General features: G+C 37.4%; 1 protein-coding gene across 2 annotated transcripts in view; it reads left to right on the top strand.

The window, feature by feature from the left end:
* unc-45 (unc-45 myosin chaperone) overlaps nt 1-21,383 on the top strand; it is a 65,334-nt gene extending 43,951 nt beyond the window's left edge. For both annotated transcript variants that reach the window (XM_070102302.1, XM_070102303.1), the window contains exons 12-18: nt 743-884; nt 10,988-11,244; nt 12,268-12,448; nt 15,466-15,669; nt 16,316-16,495; nt 19,220-19,360; nt 20,713-21,383. In XM_070102302.1, the coding sequence (XP_069958403.1) occupies nt 743-884; nt 10,988-11,244; nt 12,268-12,448; nt 15,466-15,669; nt 16,316-16,495; nt 19,220-19,360; nt 20,713-20,850 (1,243 nt within the window). In that variant the 3' untranslated portion in view covers nt 20,851-21,383. The remainder of the gene's footprint in view (nt 1-742; nt 885-10,987; nt 11,245-12,267; nt 12,449-15,465; nt 15,670-16,315; nt 16,496-19,219; nt 19,361-20,712) is intronic.
* The last annotated feature ends 2,092 nt before the right edge of the window (nt 21,384-23,475 follow it).

Genomic DNA, 23,475 nt, shown 5'->3' with positions numbered 1-23,475 from the left:
AAGTAAACCTGCATAGGGAAGTTTTTTTTTTTAGCTATTTCTTAACCCTTAAACTGTCCAAACGTAGATCTGTGTTTGCACGCGTAGCACTCCAAACATAGATCTACGTTGAACATTAAAATGGTATAAAATACCAACAGGTTGTTAGGTAAGACACATATGCAACAGTTAGGTATCTTTATTTCGAAACGTTTCACCTACACGGTAGGCTTCTTCAGTCGAGTACAGAAAAGTTGATAGAAGCAGAAGAGACTTGAAGACGATGTAATCAGTCCATCATCCTTAAAGGGTGATGGACTGATTACATCGTCTTCAAGTCTCTTCTGCTTCTATCAACTTTTCTGTACTCGACTGAAGAAGCCTACTGTGTAGGCGAAACGTTTCGAAATAAAGATACCTAACTGTTGCATATGTGTCTTACCTAACATAGATCTACGTTATTTTTTACATAAGAAACAACGTAAAATTGAACGTAGATCTATGTTCGGAGTGCTACGCGTGCGAACATAGATCTACGTTTGGACAGTTTAAGGGTTAAACATTATAGATATTCATTTTAAATTTGGCATGCAGTTATCATGGTTATTAAATATACTCTACAGTTTTTGTATTTGTAAATAACATAATGATAGTTACTTTCTCAAAACATTATATTTCTTGTATATTTTGCTGTAATTAAGATCAAAAAGTTTGATGAATTACTTTTAGTAATATTATACATATAGTCATTTTGTTCCCATAGATTCCTTGTTAACCCATCAAAAGATAAGGACATGCGGCGGTGGGCCTGTGAGGGCCTGTCCTTCCTCACCTTAGACGCTGATGTTAAGGAGAAACTCATTGAAGACAGACCAGCTCTTCGTTCAATGATTGAACTTGCTAAAGTAAGTAATTTAGTTATATGCAGTATACTATATATACATATACAGTACATACAAATACAAACATATATCTTTCTTTCTTCTTTCAACACACCGGCCGTATCCCACCGAGGCGGGGTGGCCCAAAAGGAAAAACGAAAGTTTCTCCTTTTACATTTAGTAATATATACAGGAGAAGAGGTTACTAGCCCCTTGCTCCCGGCATTTTAGTTGCCTCTTACAACACGCATGGCTTACGGAGGAAGAATTCTGTTCCACTTCCCCATGGAGATAAGAGGAAATAAACAAGAATAAGAACTAGAAAGAAAATAGAAGAAAACCCAGAGGGGTGACAAACATATATATTCTTCTTTCTTTCAACACACCAGCCGTATCCCACCGAGGCGGGGTGGCCCAAAAGGAAAAACAAAAGTTTCTCCTTTTACATTTAGTAATATATACAGGAGAAGAGGTTACTAGCCCCTTGCTCCCGGCATTTTAGTCGCCTCTTACAACACGCATGGCTTACGGAGGAAGAATTCTGTTCCACTTCCCCATGGAGATAAGAGGAAATAAACAAGAATAAGAACTAGAAAGAAAATAGAAGAAAACCCAGAGGGGTGACAAACATATATATATATATATATATATATATATATATCCTAGGTAGTAGGTTGGTAGACAGCAACCGCCCAGGGAGGTACTACCGTCCTGCCAAGTGAGTGTAAAACGTAAGCCTGTAATTGTTTTACACGATGGTAGGATTGCTGGTGTTTTTTCTGTCTCATAAACATGCAAGGTTTCAGGTACGTCTTGCTACTTCTGCTTACACTTAGGTCACACTACACATACATGTACAAGCATATGTATACACACCCCTCTGGGTTTTCTTCTATTTTCTTACTAGCTCTTGTTCTTGTTTATTTCCTCTTATCTCCATGGGGAAGTGGAACAGAATTCTTCCTCCATAAGCTATGCGTGTTGTAAGAGGCGACTAAAATGCCAGGAGCAAGGGGCTAGTAACCCCTTCTCCTGTATATATTACTAAATATGAAAGGAGAAACTTTTGTTTTTCCTTTTGGGCCACCCCACCTCGGTGGGATACGGCTGGTGTGTTGAAAGAAAGAAAGAAGAAAGAATATATATATCTAGGTAGTAGGTTGGTAGACAGCAACCGCCCAGGGAGGTACTACCGTCCTGCCAAGTGAGTGTAAAACGAAAGCCTGTGATTGTTTTACATGATGGTAGGATTGCTGGTGTCCTTTTTTCTGTCTCATGAACATGCAAGATTTCAGGTACGTCTTGCTACTTCTACTTACACTTAGGTCACACTACACATACATGTACAAGCACATATATACACACCCCTCTGGGTTTTCTTCTATTTTCTTTCTAGTTCTTATTCTTGTTTATTTCCTCTTATCTCCATGGGGAAGTGGAACAGAATTCTTCCTCCGTAAGCCATGCGTGTTGTAAGAGGCGACTAAAATGCCGGGAGCAAGGGGCTAGTAACCTCTTCTCCTGTATATATTACTAAATGTAAAAGGAGAAACTTTTGTTTTTCCTTTTGGGCCACCCCGCCTCGGTGGGATACGGCCGGTGTGTTGAAAGAAAGATATATATATCTAGGTAGTAGGTTGGTAGACAGCAACCGCCCAGGGAGGTACTACCGTCCTGCCAAGTGAGTGTAAAACGAAAGCCTGTGATTGTTTTACATGATGGTAGGATTGCTGGTGTCCTTTTTTCTGTCTCATGAACATGCAAGATTTCAGGTACATCTTGCTACTTCTACTTACACTTAGGTCACACTACACATACATGTACAAGCGTATATATACATACCCCTCTGGGTTTTCTTTTATTTTCTTTCTAGTTCTTGTTCTTGTTTATTTCCTCTTATCTCCATGGGGAAGTGGAACAGAATTCTTCCTCCGTACGCCATGCGTGTTGTAAGAGGCAACTAAAATGCCGGGAGCAAGGGGCTAGTAACCCCTTCTCCTGTATATATTACTAAATGTAAAAGGAGAAACTTTTGTTTTTCCTTTTGGGCCACCCCGCCTCGGTGGGATACGGCTGATGTGTTGAAAGAAAGAAGAAGAAGATGTATATATATATATATATATGTATATATATATATGTATATGTATATATATATATATATATATATATATGTATATATGATAGAGTGGATAGAGGAGCAATGTGGCAGATGTTGCAAGTATATGGAATAGGTGGTAAGTTATTAAATGCTGTAAAGAGTTTTTTTTATGGGGTTGTAAAGGAAGTAAATGCTAGGGTGTTTGGGAGAGGGGTGGGATTAAATTATGGGGAATCAAATTCAAAATGGGAATTGACACAGTTACTTTTTGCTGATGATACTGTGCTTATGGGAGATTCTAAAGAAAAATTGCAAAGGTTAGTGGATGAGTTTGGGAATGTGTGTAAAGGTAGAAAGTTGAAAGTGAACATAGAAAAGAGTAAGGTGATGAGGGTGTCAAATGATTTAGATAAAGAAAAATTGGATATCAAATTGGGGAGGAGGAGTATGGAAGAAGTGAATGTTTTCAGATACTTGGGAGTTGACGTGTCGGCGGATGGATTTATGAAGGATGAGGTTAATCATAGAATTGATGAGGGAAAAAAGGTGAGTGGTGCATTGAGGTATATGTGGAGTCAAAAAACGTTATCTATGGAGGCAAAGAAGGGAATGTATGAAAGTATAGTAGTACCAACACTCTTATATGGGTGTGAAGCTTGGGTGGTAAATGCAGCAGCGAGGAGACGGTTGGAGGCAGTGGAGATGTCCTGTTTAAGGGCAATATGTGGTGTAAATATTATGCAGAAAATTCGGAGTGTGGAAATTAGGAGAAGGTGTGGAGTTAATAAAAGTATTAGTCAGAGGGCAGAAGAGGGGTTGTTGAGGTGGTTTGGTCATTTAGAGAGAATGGATCAAAGTAGAATGACATGGAAAGCATATAAATCTATCGGGGAAGGAAGGCGGAGTAGGGGTCGTCCTCGAAAGGGTTGGAGAGAGGGGGTAAAGGAGGTTTTGTGGGTAAGGGGCTTGGACTTCCAGCAAGCGTGCGTGAGCGTGTTAGATAGGAGTGAATGGAGACGAATGGTACTTGGGACCTGACGATCTGTTGGAGTGTGAGCAGGGTAATATTTAGTGAAGGGATTCAGGGAAACCGGTTATTTTCATATAGTCGGACTTGAGTCCTGGAAATGGGAAGTACAATGCCTGCACTTTAAAGGAGGGGTTTGGGATATTGGCAGTTTGGAGGGATATGTTGTGTATCTTTATATGTGTATGCTTCTAGACTGTTGTATTCTGAGCACCTCTGCAAAAACAGTGATAATGTGCGAGTGTGGTGAAAGTGTTGAATGATGAAAGTATTTTCTTTTTGGGGATTTTCTTTCTTTTTTGGGTCACCCTGCCTCGGTGGGAGACGGCCGACTTGTTGAAAAAAAAAAAAATATATATATATATATATATATATATATATTTATATTTATATTTATATTGTGCAGTTTGACTACAATGGAACAGAAACATTTGCAAGAGTTTCCATGATTTATTAGTCATTCTCAAGGAACACAGTGAAGGCATTTAGCAGTAAGTAGCTTGTATTGTAGGTGTATTGCATTAATCTATGGACTTAATATGGTCATGTGACAGTAAGATGAAGAGTGACTTGGACTGTTAACAGGTTAAAATGTTTGGATCTGAGATTTTATTAGTTCTTATAACAACCAGTTTGTAAAGTCCTGGACCTACCAGTAGATTGCAGTCAGCACTAATTTTACACTATTGTACATGACTCCATTGTATTTTATTCTGAACATTCATTTGCATGTAACATTTCATAGTTTGTAACCAGTCAGTAGGATAACTAAAATCAGTTGAATAAAAACAGAGCATTTGAATCCTAAACAAATTTCCTAATTTACTTTAAACTTTCAATCTTTGCATTTTTCCAGTTAACTCTATATTAAATTAATAAGAATCTTATAAAAACACAACTTTCATTATTTTGTGGAAATTCTTAATCAGAAAGTTTTCACATATATATTATCTAAATTTTTAAATGCAGTGTTGCTGTTAAAATTTTTAGTGAAGGAAGTATTATTAGGTTGACATGATAGGGTAGTACCAAAATATTCTGTGTTGTGTATGGTTTCTTCTCTTTTGGATAAGGTGAGATGATTTTCAAAGTCTTATTGTATAATATTGTACACACATTGTTTGTGTTATGCATTCTGCATGCATACTGGTGTTCTTTGACCCACATAATAATGCCCTGTGACTTTTACCCTGTGCAATGTTTGCAACATCCACTGAAAGAAATTATCAAGACTCCTACATTTTTTCTATATCTTGGTGGCTATGTTTGGCTCTAGTAAGGTTCTTGATGGTAGTGGAAGCAATGACTGCAGTGTTGTTGCTTGTTGACAGGTGTTGGCAAGTCTGGCACTACTACAGGTGTGAAAAATCTCTCTCTCAGTTTATTTCTCTATTTTGGTTGTTACTATAATTTTAGGTGCTCTTTTCCTGCTGTCATGTATGAAGTTAGACAGGAATCGGAGTGTGGGAATTTCTTTGATAATATTGCATTCTTGTAGAAACTCTGAGCTGCATGTTCCTTATAATACAGTAAGCTCTCTTATAAAGCTCCTATATATGGTTCATTTTTTTGTAAATGGGATTGAAAATGTACATCCAATATTGAATAGTGCATGGAAAAATCTTCATAGTATGCACTATACATTGTGAATACACTTTTTCAATCACATTTGCAAAAAAATTGCACTGTATAGAGGAGCTTTATAAGAGCAGACTGTAGGTATCTCCCTAAGAGCATATGGAGTATGTAGGCTGGAGCTGCTAAAAGCAGAATGTGATATTAAATACAGGATCTCCACGCTCCAATTCTCGTCTTACTTCATACATGACTACAGGAAAGAGAGACCTTGAAAGCATGGCAATACCTAAAACAGAAACATTGATAGGAACGTCATTTTTCCCCACCTGTGGTGGTCCCACCAACCTTGGAAACACCTGGCCATAAACAACAATATCATAGTTATCACTTCCACTATCAAGGACCTTGCTAGAGCCACACAGCCACCCAGATGTGGAAGAAGTATGGGTTAAAGAACACCAGTATGTATGCAGAAGTCACAGTGCTATCTACTGAGAACAGTCAACTCATGATATGAACAAATGCTAAACTAGCTATCAAAAAAGAAGTCAAAAGACAAATGTTTAGAATCTGCCCTTGTCAGCACAGAATCAGGGTAGCTTCATGTTAGCCAAACATTTAGTTTTTGTTGTATTCACAAGTTATCCAGGTGTCCAGAAGCCAACATAATACAGGCGGGCTGTTGTACAGCGCTTCGCTTTACAGCATTTCACTTATGTAGCAGTTTTCAATTATACCTATTCTTCATTTATTTAGGCTTCCTACAATAATTATATTCATCACTCACTATAAGCTAAGGATGAAAATATTTTAAGGTAAGTAATGTGTGTACTGTATATGTATTTTTAAGGTCTAGCGCTATTGCTCACCTAATACAGTGGACCCCCGGTTAACGATATTTTTTCACTCCAGAAGTATGTTCAGGTGCCAGTACTGACTGAATTTGTTCCCATAAGGAATATTGTGAAGTAGATTAGTCCATTTCAGACCCCCAAACATACACGTACAAACGCACTTACATAAATACACTTACATAATTGGTCGCATTCGGAGGTGATCGTTATGCGGGGGTCCACTGTATATGATATTGTGAACATGTTTTCAGGCTTTTATATACATTTGTAAGTGAAAAGAGGCTACATTTCACTTTACAGCAGTAACCCAAAGCCTAAGCAGCTGTATAAATGGGGCCTTCGTCTGTCCAGGATGCTCCCATGCAAGCATTACACCTCTTTCTAATGTATTCTCTACTGACTCACTGTTTTGCACACACAGTGGGCTTTATTTTCATTAATGAATGTATTCACTGCACCTAAGTGTGTCATTTACTGCCTTTTTAATTGGTGCCTTGACTAGTAGAATCAGTAAGCTCCCTCCAAAAAAAAGCAATATAATATATATTTAAGTCATACTATTAATTTAAAACACTTCTGTCCACATGCAGTTCCAGTTTAAAAAGATCTTCACTTTTATTCAAAGGGTTTATTCCAGTTGCATAAGAACAATTCAGAATATCTAGTCTTGTCTTTATTTTTAGTGAAATCCTTTAGTGCTGTTCCTGCAGGAATATAAAGTGTACAGTAAAAGAGAATGCTTAGCCAAGATGTACACATTTAGGTAAACAATGCAATATTGTTTGGTATAGCATCTTGACTTCTGCAATGCACAGCACACCTTAACTGATATACAGTGGAACCTCTACTTGCGAGCGTGTCCACATGCGAGTTTTTCCAAATATGAGCAGTCGATGGGTCGATTTTTTGCTTCCATCGCGAGCAAAATTTCCACAAGCGAGCAGACCTCAAGGCATATTCCTTGACACTGGTGAGGGGCTCTTGCTCTTGATCACGGTAATTGTATCTCATTTGTTTGTTGGACTATCTTATTGAAACTTGGGCAATGTATGATGGAAAGATGCTTCTTAATGTACACCAAAAATGAAAGAAATCTAAGCATAAATAATGGAGTTCACTTCTCAGCAATTAGCCACTCCTTAGTGGTAATTTTGAATGGTTTTTATGGTTGTATTCTCGTTTTTTTTGGTCTCATTTGATAGAATGGAAGATAAATTACAGAAATAGATATGATTTTGATTGCTTTCATGACGAAATGTGCCTTGAAATTAAGCTCAACCTATAGGAGAAATGGTCCATTGCTGGGCTGTTTCAGTGTAAACAGAGTAAACAGTCATGAATGGGTTGACATATTTATACAATTATTGCAATAAGGAATAACAGTAAATCTTATATTTTTTGTGTGAATAAAAATTACAAATAATTTATATAATAATAATAATAATATGTATAATAATAATATGAATAATAACAATATGAATAATAACAATACGTATATTAATAATAATAATAGTACATTTTTTTTTTTTATTATCACACCGGCCGATTCCCACCAAGGCAGGGTGGCCCGAAAAAGAAAAACTTTCACCATCATTCACTCCATCACTGTCTTGCCAGAAGGGTGCTTTACACTACAGTTTTTAAACTGCAACATTAACACCCCTCCTTCAGAGTGCAGGCACTGTACTTCCCATCTCCAGGACTCAAGTCCGGCCTGCCGGTTTCCCTGAATCCCTTCATAAATGTTACTTTGCTCACACTCCAACAGCACGTCAAGTATTAAAAACCATTTGTCTCCATTCACTCCTATCAAACACGCTCACGCATGCCTGCTGGAAGTCCAAGCCCCTCGCACACAAAACCTCCTTTACCCCCTCCCTCCAACCCTTCCTAGGCCGACCCCTACCCCGCCTTCCTTCCACTACAGACTGATACACTCTTGAAGTCATTCTGTTTCGCTCCATTCTCTCTACATGTCCGAACCACCTCAACAACCCTTCCTCAGCCCTCTGGACAACAGTTTTGGTAATCCCGCACCTCCTCCTAACTTCCAAACTACGAATTCTCTGCATTATATTCACACCACACATTGCCCTCAGACATGACATCTCCACTGCCTCCAGCCTTCTCCTCGCTGCAACATTCATCACCCACGCTTCACACCCATATAAGAGCGTTGGTAAAACTATACTCTCATACATTCCCCTCTTTGCCTCCAAGGACAAAGTTCTTTGTCTCCACAGACTCCTAAGTGCACCACTCACTCTTTTTCCCTCATCAATTCTATGATTCACCTCATCTTTCATAGACCCATCCGCTGACACGTCCACTCCCAAATATCTGAATACGTTCACCTCCTCCATACTCTCTCCCTCCAATCTGATATTCAATCTTTCATCACCTAATCTTTTTGTTATCCTCATAACCTTACTCTTTCCTGTATTCACCTTTAATTTTCTTCTTTTGCACACCCTACCAAATTCATCCACCAATCTCTGCAACTTCTCTTCAGAATCTCCCAAGAGCACAGTGTCATCAGCAAAGAGCAGCTGTGACAACTCCCACTTTGTGTGTGATTCTTTATCTTTTAACTCCACGCCTCTTGCCAAGACCCTCGCATTTACTTCTCTTACAACCCCATCTATAAATATATTAAACAACCACGGTGACATCACACATCCTTGTCTAAGGCCTACTTTTACTGGGAAAAAATTTCCCTCTTTCCTACATACTCTAACTTGAGCCTCACTATCCTCGTAAAAACTCTTCACTGCTTTCAGTAACCTACCTCCTACACCATACACTTGCAACATCTGCCACATTGCCCCCCTATCCACCCTGTCATACGCCTTTTCCAAATCCATAAATGCCACAAAGACCTCTTTAGCCTTATCTAAATACTGTTCACTTATATGTTTCACTGTAAACACCTGGTCCACACACCCCCTACCTTTCCTAAAGCCTCCTTGTTCATCTGCTATCCTATTCTCCGTCTTACTCTTAATTCTTTCAATTATAACTCTACCATACACTTTACCAGGTACACTCAACAGACTTATCCCCCTATAATTTTTGCACTCTCTTTTATCCCCTTTGCCTTTATACAAAGGAACTATGCATGCTCTCTGCCAATCCCTAGGTACCTTACCCTCTTCCATACATTTATTAAATAATTGCACCAACCACTCCAAAACTATATCCCCACCTGCTTTTAACATTTCTATCTTTATCCCATCAATCCCGGCTGCCTTACCCCCTTTCATTTTACCTACTGCCTCACGAACTTCCCCCACACTCACAACATATAATACAATAATAATAATATAATATGTATAATAATGATACATATATAATAACAATGTACTACATATAATAATTATAATAGACATCTTCAAAAGGCCGTCACTAGATGGCAGTGTTTACCACAGCATAGAGGGAGCGGTTGTGGCCGCCTCCACCTATTACATAATGACATATTTTATTCATTCTAGAGTATATATCGTGTTTCTATGTTATTTATATTGTCTGTTATGTCATATTAGATGAACTGTGATATATAAATAAGCCATATAGATGATATTAGCGAAATTATTCATGAAGTATTTTGCCCAGTCTCCAGACAAACTCTCGTCCACTGCCGACACTGCCCATGCCACTACATGAATGACATATTTTATTCATTTTAGAGTATATATATCAGGTTTCTATGTTATTTATATTGTTTATTATGTTGTATTAGATGAAGTGAGATAGATAAATAAGCCATAGAGTTGATATTAGTGAAATTATTTAAGTACAGAATTCCACTGGAACGGATTAATTGCATTTCAATTAATTTAAATGGGGAAAATTGACTCTGCAAACGAGCAAATCCAGTTGCGAGCAAGGTCATGGAATGGATTAAACTCGCAAGTAGCGGTTCCACTGTAATGTCCACTAGCACTGATGTGCAACCTGCATTGTTCTGATTGCCTAGAGTGAATTTACATTACAAAAGCAATTTGATATAAAACATGGTAATTAATACTAAGAAGTAATTTAAAAAGACATGTGACCAAACACTAAGAAATATTTGTTAGAAAACATTTCAGTCCTAGGATCTTTGATCACTTCTAAAATACAAGGAGGGATTTGGGATATTGGCTGTTTGGAGTGACATCTAAACTGTTGTATCTTGAGTGCCTCTGCAAAGACAGTGATTATGTGTGAATGATGGTAAAAGCGTCTTTTTTTGGAGTCACTCTGCCTCGGCGAGAGACAGCTGACATGTTGAAAAAATATTAGTACTATTTAGTTATACACCAAAATTATCTTGATGTACCTAATATTTCCTGTTGTGATGACTGTGGAGGCCTAACTGCTATGGGTAGTAAAAGGCTGGCTGATCAAGCTAGGCTGTGAGTATAGAAAGCTTGAAATTGGACACAGGTATGTCACTGTCTCACTTATTTTGATAGTGTGAGGAGGCATACCCTAAAACCCCTATAATATTTTAGCCTTATGGTAGGTTTTTTTTATATATATTTTCCTGTACTTATGGCTTATTCATTTTTCTTATTTTTTTTCTCAGTCTGGTGACATGAATTGTTTATATGGTGTCGTGGCAACCTTTGTCAACCTCTGTAATGCATATGACAAACAAGAAATAATTCCGGAGATGGTCGAGTTGGCCAAGTTTGCGAAGCAGCATGTTCCCGAGACTCATGATCTAGATGACCCAGATTTTGTTGAAAAACGTATCAAAGTACTGGCTGAAGAAGGTGCTGCAGGAGCTCTTGCAGCTCTCAGCAAGACAGATAGTCATAATTCCAGGGAACTGATTGCAAGGTATAGTTTGTTATATCTTATAGAAAAAAAAAAAAGGTTTTGTCAAAGGTAAATACTGTAGATGGTACTTTTGTGAATCTAGATGTGATAAGTTTGAGCATTCAGTATTTTATGATAATAATGTTGATGCAAAAGCAATAGATCATTTTTCAATGCATAAGTTGCAAAATTTTGGAGAAAATTAAAACATTTGTAAGCTTGGAAAATGTTCAATATATACAATGGTTTTATCTAAGTATTTTTTCCTTTTTGGAGCAAATTTCTTTAAATAAGTGTTAAGTCAAAACAGTAGCATATGCTATTATAGTGTATTTACTGTGATTATATATATATATATATATATGGGGTACTATAGGTTTATACAGATGCAGAAATGGGAAAATTCACTCCTTGCATGAAACTAGTCATTGTGCTAAATGTGTTCAGTGGACAGTATATATGTTAGGTGGATGCCTCTCCTGTCTGATATCCTAGTTTTTGGCACAATAGATGTTCTTAGGAATGTACAATGATTCAACTGACATTTGCATAAAACTTTGATGATGTATCAACATTAAAATAACCATAACGTACTGTAATCACACATTGTACTCTGCCTTTCTGAGATGTAACTGGAAGTTGGTTAAGTGTATTAATGTACTGTAGCATTCCTCAGCCATCATGTTCAGACAAATACAAAATCTATTCAGGAAATACATGACCAGAAATAATTCCATCTCCACAAACTGGAGTAAGTAGGGCTAAAACAAGGGACTTCAAGTACAAAAGTTAATTTCAAAGTCAAAGTTGGTGCTAACATAATCACATACTACGATATTTTAAATTTTTCCCATTTACTAGTATGTACAGAAAGTGTGCTGCATGTGTGTGTGTGAAATATTTTTATGTATAGTATAAGATTCTTTGCACACCACTCTGTTTAAAAGCAAGTTTAATCATGTGATAGTTTTTTATGAAAAAAGTCTACAAATTACTTTCTATATATCATTATGTGAATTTATGCAGAAAATTTCAATGTTTCAGATTGTTCAATGCTATTTGTCAGCTGCAGGAAAACCGAGGTTTAGTAGTGCAACAGGGAGGTACGAAGGCTCTTCTTGGCCTGGCCTCAGAAGGCACAAAGAAGGGCAAAACAGTGGCAGCACAAGCTCTAGCCCGTATTGCCATCACTATGAATCCAGAGGTTGCTTTTCCAGGACAGAGGGTAGGTGAGATGAATTATTAAAGTGTAGTACAGTTGTTCCCAAACTAAATTAATAGAAAATTATGTTGGCATCGAGATCCAAGTTAGTGTTCATTTTCTTTCAGGGAGGAGTGGGATTAAAAGAAGGTGAATTTGGTATAAAGTGGGAGTTGTCAGAGTTGCATTTTTCTGATAACATTTCCTGCTGTTGGAGTGTGAGCAAAGTAACATTTATGAAGGGATTCAGGGAAACCGGCAGGCCGGACTTGAGTCCTGGAGATGGGAAGTACAGTGCCAGCACTCTGAAGGAGGGGTGTTAATGTTGCAGTTTAAAAACTGTAGTGTAAAGCACCCTTCTGGCAAGACAGTGATGGAGTGAATGATGGTGAAAGTTTTTCTTTTTCAGGCCACCCTGCCTTGGTGGGAATCGGCCAGTGTGATAATAAAATAAAAAAATTTCCTTTCGAAGAGTCTGAAGAGAAGTTGTAAAGGTTGGTGAACTAATTTGGGAGGGTATGTAAAAGAAACAAATTAAAAGTGAATATAGGAAAGAGCAAGGTGATGAGAGTATCAAAAAATATATATGCAGTGAGAGATTGGATATCACATTGGAAGGAAGGGAGGGAGTGTATGGAGGAAGTGAATGTGTTCAGATATTTGGGAGTGTACCTCTCGACAGATGGTTTTATGAGTGATGAGGTGAACCATAGAAATGACAAAAAGAGGTTGGTGCATTGAGGCATATGTGGAAACTAAGAACTTTATCCATGGAAGCAAAAAGGGGAAATGTGCCAGAGTATAGTGGTACTAACACTGTTGTATGGATGTAAGTCTTGAGTTTTGAATATTGCAGCAAAGAAGAGGTTGGAGGCAGCTGAGATGTATTTGAAGGGCAATATGTGGTGTGAATATATGCAGAGAATTTGGAGTTTAGATATTAAGAGGTGTGGAATAACCAAAAGTATTATTCGGAGGGCTCAGACATGTTTTTTGAGGGGATTCAGACATTTAAAGAGGCTGGAGAAATATAGGAGGGCATATAAATCTGGGACAGAGGAATAGAGGAGTAGGAGTTTTCCTAGGAAATGTTGGAGGTAGGGGGTAAAGGAGCCTTTGAGTTCTAGGGACTTTGACAAGGCCTGTGTGAGTGTGTTAGATAGGAGTGAGTGGAAGCAAATGGCTTCATTTATAGTAATATTTATGAAGGGATTCAGAGGGAACCACTTAGCCAGACCAGAGTCCTGGAGGTGGGAAGTACAGTGCCTGCACTCTGAAGGAGGGGTGGGATTCTAAACATATAATGGAAAAAAAAAGTACTGAATGCACAGTCTGTATAAGGATTTTCAAAGTTGAGATGTAAATAATGGATGTATAGTAACTCAGCAGAATAAAGTTTATATAACTGGCATGGTAAGTAGCTATAATATAAAAGAGGGAATACAGAGAATATAAATTTCAGTATATTTCACAAATAACCCACACACAGTAAGGAAATTTCATCTCTCATCACTGATGCTTCTGGTTTTATATCCTGCTCCACCTACCCTCCAGTACTTTGGTGAAACTGGCTCCTTTTTTTTGTCTGACTGACTTAGAGAGCACAAAAGAAGTGCTAAAACTATCTTTCCTCCTAACATTAATCATAGTTTCAACTTTGTGTTTATTCCTGCCTTTCTGTCCTCAGAACACTCTTGAATTGATTTAACTTTTGTCTTCTCACTGTTTCTCATGATCTGTCATCAATATTTCCTTCAAATTTTCCTGTCTTGACTTTCTCCTTACTCTTCTCCCTCACCTGACATACACAGATAATGCTAAAAAATAATATGTAAAAATAGGATCTATTAAAAAAAATCACACTAGTATCCAGCATTATTTAAAATCTGGCACGCCTTTTGCCCATAATGGCTGGTTAACCCTTTGAGGGTCCAGATGCCAAATCTCAAGTGTGACAGCCAGGGTCCAAGAATTTTTTTTTTTTTTTTTATGAAATAGTAGAGAATCTTTTTCTGAAGGTAATAAAACAAAAAGTACAAAATTTGATGGAAAATTAATGAAATTATGCTCTCGCGAATTTTGCTGCATCAACAATATTTACGCATCAGCGATTTTGCAAATTACATTATTCCAGTCGACCAAATTCTTAACTATTTCTCTAGTATTTCTTCTGTTTTATCAATTGAGCACAAGAAATCACCCAGTCAACTGTTTCAACTACCCAATAAACTACGAATAAAGTGTTTGGAAATTGGTAATTTGGCCAATTTAACACCAAGTTCAAAATATTCCAATTTCAAAATAGGGTCCAGAATAAACAATGCAGACATTCCTGGCACTAAACTAACATTTCCTCTGTTCATTAGCTATGTTTTTGGCTTTACAAATGAAATTCATTTTGATTTTTTATTCACACCAAAAAATAGACAATTTACTGTTATGCAATATTGTAATAATTGTATAAATAATATCAGCACATTCGTGAACGTATATTAGACCCACCAACTGACATGTATTAGACGTGTGACATCATTTGTTTACTTGAACATCAGCAAAAATTGAACATTTCTGCTACTTTGAGCTCAGTTTCAAGCCATTTTCAGTACTAAAACCAATCAAGATCATCTCTATTTCTGTAATATATCTTCCATTCTATCAAATGAGATGAAGAAATCGCAAATACAACTGCAAAAAAATAATGAAAAAACACTGCAAAGTCGCTGTTTTAATCCAGAAATACGGTCGCAGTTTTTTTTCTCGTTATGCACTGGGTGTTGCAGTATTTGTTTTATGTGGTGCACACTTACCACATAGATATATTCTAGACCTAAATTTACCGCTTACAGCTTATCTGAGTGAGCTGAGCTCAAGCCGTAGTTCTATGGCTTGGACCCAGGCTTCAAAGCTGTAGAACTACAGGATGGACCCTCAGAGGGTTAGCAGATTATTTATTTGTTATAATTTAACAAGTATATGTATTTTCACAGGATTTGAATAATTGAATCAAATATGAAAAGAGTGATCATCTTTTATTTTATCAGGCCTATGAGGTTGTGCGGCCATTATTGAAATTATTAGATGTAGAATGTGAAGCATTAGAGAACTTTGAGGCTCTGATGGGTCTTACTAACATTGCTGGAATGTCTGAGTCTACTAGAAAACGCATCATCAAAGAAAGAGGCTTGCCATTAATTGAGAACTACATGTTTGAATACCACGAAATGATAAGAAGAGCAGCCATTCAGGTAAGTTTAATTTAGGATTAATTTTTTATGTCATTAGCCAAAGAAGTTCAGTGTAGTTTAAAATAGTTAATCAAGGTAATGATTTTCAGTAACTATGATACATGTTAGGTAATAGGACACAGATACAACTAATGTGGCATTTTATTGTGGTAATGTTTTGCTCTTCAAGAGCTCCTGGAGAGTGAAATGTTGCCATAATAAAATGTGACATTAGTTGCATCTGTGTCCTCTTACCTAACATTTTGTCACTAATTCTACCATTATTGCTGATTTTTATACTTGATTATATACAGTTATATACTATACTTATAAATTATGCATAATAAGTAATGATCATGGATAATTTCTAAAATAGTTTAATGTTTACTTAAACAGTTATAATTTTAGAACTTCAGTAGTGAAAGGAAGGTACCAGAAATCTGAAAATTAGCAAAATGCCTTTCGATTTTTGGGTCAGGTATTCACAAGTACTGTACTGAATTTTGTATGGAGATGATTACACTAATTTCTTGTATGGCAGTGCTTTGTATACAATCCCCTATCCTAATGTAATGTAAAACAATTTAATTGGATGGGGAGATGCAAAATAATACTGTAGTATGTAAGTGACGTTTGTTTATAATTAGAGTACATATTTTTTTTACAGTGTATGGCAAATATGTGTGCATCTCCAGATATAATTAAGATGTTGGAAGGCAAAAATGACAAGTTTAAGTATCTGTTCCTTTGTGCATCTGACGAGGATGAAGAAATTATTAAAGCCGCTGCTGGTGCCCTCTGTATGGTCATGTCTGAATCACCCAAATGTTTAGTTAAAGTGTTTGAGGTAAGATTTAACCACTAATAATTTTTCTTGAGTGAATGCATGGGGACTTTTGAACTAAATGTGAGAGTACTTATGGTTAGGGATATCAATGCTAAAGTGGGTAAAAATGTTGTGGAGGGAGTAGTAGGTAAATTATGGGTGCCAGGGGTAAATGAAAATGGGGAGCCTTTGAGCTATGTGTAGAAAGAGGTTTTGTAATAAGTAATACATATTTTATGAAAAAGAGGATAAATAAATATACAAGGTATGATATAGCACGTAATGAAAGTAGTTTGTTAGCTTATGTATTGGTGGATAAAAGGTTGATGGGTAGGCTTCAGGATGTACACGTTTATAGAGGGGCAACTGATATATCGGATCATTATCTAGTTGGGGCTACAGTTAGAGTAAGAGGTAGATGGGAAAAGAGGAAAATGGCAACAAGTAAGAGGGAGGTGAAAGTGTATGAAGTAAGGGAGGAGGAAGTTCGGGTAAGATATAAGGAACTATTGGCAGAAAGGTGGGCTAGTGCAAGTATGAGTAATGGGGGGGTTGAGGAGGGTTGGAATAGTTTTAAAAATGCAGTAGTAGAATGTGGGGCAGAAGTTTGTGATTATAGGAGGGTGGGTGCAGGAGGAAAGAGGAGTGATTGGTGGAATGATGAAGTAAAGGGTGTGATAAAAGAGAAAAAGGTAGCTTATGAGAGGTTTTTACAAAGCAGAAGTGTTATAAGAAGAGTAAAAGAAAGGTGAAGAGAGTGGTGAGAGAGTGCAAAAGGAGAGCGGATAATAGAGTGGGAGAGGCACTGTCAAGAAATTTTAATGAAAATAGGGAACAAATGGATTTGTCAGTTAAAAACAGAGTAGAAGAGTTAGTAGATAGGGAGATGGAGGTATTGGGTAGATGGCGAGAATACTTTGAGGAACTTTTAAATGTCGATGAAGAAAGGGAGGCAGTACTTTCATGCACTGGCCAGGGAGGTATATCATCTTTTAGGAGTGAAGAAGAGCAGGATGTAAATGTGGGGGAGGTGTGTGAGGCATTACGTAAAATGAAAGGAGGTAAAGCAGCTGGAAATGACGGGATCATGACAGAAATGTTAAAAGCAAGGGGGGGATATAGTGTTGGAGTGGTTGGTATTTTTGTTTAATAAATGTATGAAAGAGGGGAAGGTACCTAAGGATTGGCGGAGAGCATGTATAGTCCGTTTATATAAAGGGAAGGGGGACAAAAGAGATTGTAAAAATTATAGAAGAATTAGTTTACTGAGTATACCAGGAAAAGTGAACGGTAGGGTTATTGAAAGAATTAGAGGCAAGACAGAATGTAGGATTGCGGATGAGCAAGGAGGCTTTAGGGTAGGGGATGTGTAGATCAGGTATTTACGTTGAAGCATATATGTGAACAGTTTTTAGATCAAGGTAGGTAAGTTTTTATTGCATTTATGGATTTAGAAAAGGCATATGATAGTGGATAGAGGAGCAATGTGGCATAGGTGGCAAGTTACTAAATGCTGTAAAGAGTTTTTACGAGGTGTAATGTCACCATGGTTGTTTAATATATTTATAGATGGGGTTGTAAAAGAAGTAAATGCTAGGGTGTTCGGGAGAGGGGTGGGATTAAATTATGGGGAATCAAATACAAAATGGGAAGTGACACAGTTACTTTTTGCTGATGATACTGTGCTTATGGGTGGTTCTAAAGAAAAATTGCAGAGGTTAGTGGACAAATTTGGGTGTGTGTGTGTAAAGGTAGAAAAGAATAAGGTGATGAGGGTATCAAATGATTTAGATAAAGAAAATATCAAATTGGGGAGGAGGAGTATGGAAGAAGTGAATGTTTTCAGATATTTGGGAGTTGACATATCAGCGGATGGATTTTTGAAGGATGAGGTTACTCATAGAATTAATGAGGGAAAAAAGGCGAGTGGTGCGTTGAGGTATATGTGGAGGCAAAGAAGGGAATGTATGAAAGTATAGTGGTACCAACACTCTTATATGGGTGTGAAGCTTGGGTTGTAAATGCTGCAGCGAGGAGGCAGTGGAGATGTCCTGTCTAAGGGCAGTTTGTGGTGTAAATATTATGCAGAAAATTTGGAGTAGGTATGGAGTTAATAAAAGTATTAGGCAGAGGGCTGAAGAGGGGTTGTTGAGGTGGTTTGGTCATTTAGAGAGAATGGACCAAAGTAGAATGACATGGAGAGCGTATAAATCTGTAAGGGAAGGGGGGAGGGGGTAAAGGAGGTTTTGTGGGAGAGGGGCTTGGACTTCCAGCAAGTGTGCATGAGCATGTTAGATAGGAGTGAATGGTATTTGGGACCTGACAAGCTGTTGGAGTGTGAGCAGGGTAATATTTAGTGAAGGGATTCAGGAAACCAGTTATTTTATATAGCCGGAAATGGGAAGTACAGTGCCTGCACTTTGAAGGAGGCGTTTGGGATATTGGCAGTTTGGAGGGATATGTTGTGTATTCTTTATACATATATATACTTCTAAACTGTTGTATTCCGAGCACCTCTGCAAAAACAGTGATTATGTGTGATGAAAGTATTTTCTTTTTGGGTCACCCTGCCTCGGTGGGAGACAGCCGACTTGTTAAAAAAATTAAAATAACATTATATGAAGTCTTTGACATACTGATTATGAAAATGTAGTGTAAATGATTAAATATCAGTTAATTTTATAGAATATAGAGTACTATAACTATTTTTCACAAAACTTTCTAATGATCTGTATATTTTTTTAGGCTAAAGACTGGGAAGAAATCCTAAAGTTCCTACTTTCTCATGGAAATAAGGACATCCAGTACCGTGGTACTATCATTGTATACCTGCTAGTCTCTCATGACAAGCAAACAGCCGAGAGGGTGATAGACACACACTGTAAGGTAAGAATTCAGCAATACTAAATATAGCCATTTACTATACAGTACAGCTATAAAATAAATTTAAAAATTTGAATAGACTTTCCAGATTAAAATAATTTTGCAAGCATTTAAGAAATCATCAGTTATCATTGCATTCTCTTATTATTTATAGAGCATACCTAGCAATGTTTATAATAAATCTAGGATGATTAAGATGGTTACGTTTTCTTAGAGGCAATAAAGTCAAAAATACGGAGAAAGTTTATAGAATTTTGATGAATTTCTTAGGACATGGATGAATGTTGCAGCGAGGAGAAGGCTGGAGGCAGTGGAGATGTCATGTCTGAGGGCAATGTGTGGTGTGAATATAATGCAGAGAATTCGTAGTTTGGAAGTTAGGAGGAGGTGCGGGATTACCAAAACTGTTGTCCAGAGGGCTGAGGAAGGGTTGTTGAGGTGGTTCGGACATGTAGAGAGAATGGAGCGAAACAGAATGACTTCAAGAGTGTATCAGTCTGTAGTGGAAGGAAGGCGGGGTAGGGGTCGGCCTAGGAAGGGTTGGAGGGAGGGGGTAAAGGAGGTTTTGTGTGCGAGGGGCTTGGACTTCCAGCAGGCATGCGTGAGCGTGTTTGATAGGAGTGAATGGAGACAAATGGTTTTTAATACTTGACGTGCTGTTGGAGTGTGAGCAAAGTAACATTTATGAAGGGATTCAGGGAAACCGGCAGGCCGGACTTGAGTCCTGGAGATGGGAAGTACAGTGCCTGCACTCTGAAGGAGGGGTGTTAATGTTGGTTGGTACAGAATACAAAATCATTACCTATGTAATTTAATCATTAACAAGTTGAATTACTGTAATTTTTTGTAAATCTATTTAGCACTTGTTGCCTCTTGAACTGAAGGAAGAATCTACCTCTAACTATTTCAACCTTTGAATATTTGACTTAAACATATTGAGGGGGTTACCATAATATACTGTACACGTATTACAATAGGAATGGGAGGAAAGCTGGCTGAAGCAATGAAGTTTTTGTAAAAGAGTAAAACCTGTTTCAAATAAAGTTGTAACTCATGTGTAATGAGACAAGAGTAGACTTGAGAAATTAAGAGCTACATTATCTGGAAAATTGTGTTTGCAGATTTATAAAGAAAATATTGCTAGTTTCTGAATTTGATGAAATTTTGAAAGGCCAGATTCCCACATATCGTAGTCAATTGTTTTTAATTTGCATTATTATTATAATAAAAACCAAGTGCTAGACCCACAAGGGTCATACAACACTGTTTAACTTGCAATAAAACCTTATAGATGTCTATTATATAATGTTTTTAATTGAGTTATACATTTTGTTAACATTTTCTTATTCCAACAGACTGCTCTTGAAGCTATTTCCAAGATAGACAATCCAGAATTGGTTTTACCCAAGGCTCGTGAATATGCTTATAATACACTGAAGTTATGTGCAACTCAGTGGAAGCTCATCAAAGACCCTGATGTACAAGACGATTAGTTTTTTTCCTTGGGTCATTGTTGAATATTTCTTCCATCAATGAGATATTAGATACTGTAGAAGTACAGTGGTATCTTGGAATACGAACAGATCAAAACTCGAACAGTTATGCAAGTGCTTTTGTTTTGGGGTTCTGAAATGGACTAATCTAATTTATATTCTTCCTTGTGGGAACAAATTCGTTCGGTATCAGCATTAACAGCCTTCAGGAACGAACTAAGTTCGTATCTCGAGGTGCCACTGTATATTGCCAGTGATTTATAAAGTCACCTCATTCTGCAGAATATAAATGTTATATTTAAAAAAGTGAAAATTTTTATTAGTGTTAAAAGTATTAACACTATTTAATTTTAGCTAGAATTCATTTAAAAAGTAGTACATCTGTAGTCACCTGAAAAATGGGTTAGTTGGTGAGACATCATAGTATAGTGGTAATGCTCTTCACTTTTCAGTACAAGGGAGTCTGGGTCAAGACTTAAATATTATTCCGTGTGATCAAAGCTAAGCTTTCTAGTGTGACTTGAGGCTCTTGATACTTGGACTGAAAAAACAGAGGATCACAAAGATGGTAAATTTTATTTATTATTCCTGAAATGTTTCAGAATTGCCAAGCGAGAATAGTGTTAGATAAAAAATTTCCCATATGAAGTGGGATGCCTGGAGAATAGGAGAGGGGTAATGAAGCTTGAAGGGAAGGAGAGGGTATATTCAGTTCCTTAAGTCAAGAGCCATTCACTAGTATCAAGACACCCCCCCCCCCCTCTTTAGTAGTTCATATTGACTACCTCCCATTAGCTTAATTTTCTAAGTTGCAGCAAATGCTGGTTGTATCCAGTTAGACAAACTTTTACAGATAGCTATTTAAACACCTTAAGTATATTTAGAAAGAATGGAACAAAGTAGAATGACTTGGAGACTGTATAAATCTATTGGGGAAGGAAGGCGGGGTAGGGGTTGTCCCTGAAAAGGTCGGAGGGAGGGGCTTGGACTACCAGCAAGCGTGCATGAGTATTTTAGATAGGAGTGAATGGAGACTAATGGTTTTTGGGACCTGACGAGCCGTTGGAGTGTGAGCAGGGTAATATTTTGTGAAGGGATTAGAGGAAACCAGTTAGCCGGACTTGAGCCCTGGAAATGGGAAGTACTATGCCTGCACTTTAAAGGAGGGGTTAAAGATATTGGTAGTTTGCAGGGACGTTTAAACTGTCATATCTGAGCTCCTCTGCAAAGACGGTGATTATGTATGAGTGATGGTGAAAGTGTTGAATGATGATGAGTTTTTTCTTTCTTTTTGGGTCACCCTGCCTAGGTGAGAAACAGCTGATGTGTTAAAAAAAGTATATATACCGTTCAAAGTTACTTACACTTTTAACATCTTGAGGGTATTTAGTTGCATATTTTCTTAAAGCTAAAATTCTAAAGGATTACTATAATTTTAATGGAGTGCTTGGGATTTCCTTGTGAACAGTTTTACTCCTACACTATGATGATAATGGTAGTTGTGTAAATGCAGAGCTATTCCATTATAGATAAGTTTTATTTTAAGTGCCATTTTCAGTAAATTATATTTATAATTGGAATCATTTTGATTGTGTGCGTGTAAAAAGATGTTTGTGCCTTATTTATATGCTCTGTTGGGTCACCTGGCATTTAGCCTAACACACACACACACTACAGCCTTATTATCAAGCCCTTTAATAGCACTTTCTTTTGAATAAAAGTCTGCTTTCCACTGGTTACTCTGCCAGAAAGCTCATTACCAGTCACACGTGAGTGTTAGCTATACAATTATGTATTATAATCAAAACCAAGGGCTAAACCCACCAGGGTCATACAATTATGTAGAAAAGTTAAAACTGTAGGGGTCATAGTGCCTGGGTTTTAATATTTATCTGAGGGTTGAACTAAGGTGCCCCTGATATTGTAAGTGCTCTCGATATCTTGTGTTTGCTCCAAGCCAGATATGCTGCAAGATCTGGTAATCATTGTTATTATAATCAAAATGAAGTGCTAAACCCATAAGGGCCATTCTCCTGGTAATCATGAGCATTAAGGTTAATTTTATTTTGATTCAAATGGCTTTGTGCTGCAAAAATCAGACTTTGAGATAGCCCATGTCAATTTTGTGTTACATCTTCTCCCTTTAGGATTTATATTGCCTCTAGTCTTGCTTAGAGTTGGGGTCTTCCTGGGAATAAGATGTATAGAATATTTACCTTTGACTAAGAAAAATGATTTTCTATACTGTCAATAGGTCTAATTACATTCCTCTTCTTATGTCAAGGGACTGAAGAGAAAATAACCTATAGCCTAAAGACATGTATGAAACTCATTCTATTAGGAGACATGTAACCCACTGGTGGCTTTTCCAGGCACACTGGATTGATATTATTATTATAATCAAGGGGGAAGCGCTAAACCCGGAAGATTATACAGCGCCTGGGGGGGGGATGTGGAAGGCATTCAGGCTTAATTCGGGGAACTGGAGCACAGATCCAATTCCCTAAATCAAGAGCCCCTCACCAACATCAAGGAGCCTTCCTTGAGGGGACTGGATTGATAGAGTATCTCCCATGGTTGAAACGTGATAAAATGTCCCAGGTGTTGCATAATTGTCTGTTCATC

This window comes from Cherax quadricarinatus, chromosome 81 (genome assembly GCF_038502225.1).
Source record: "Cherax quadricarinatus isolate ZL_2023a chromosome 81, ASM3850222v1, whole genome shotgun sequence".
Taxonomy (NCBI): domain Eukaryota; kingdom Metazoa; phylum Arthropoda; class Malacostraca; order Decapoda; family Parastacidae; genus Cherax; species Cherax quadricarinatus.
Note: the sequence above shows the minus strand (reverse complement) of the source record. Positions and strands in the feature narration are given on the sequence as shown.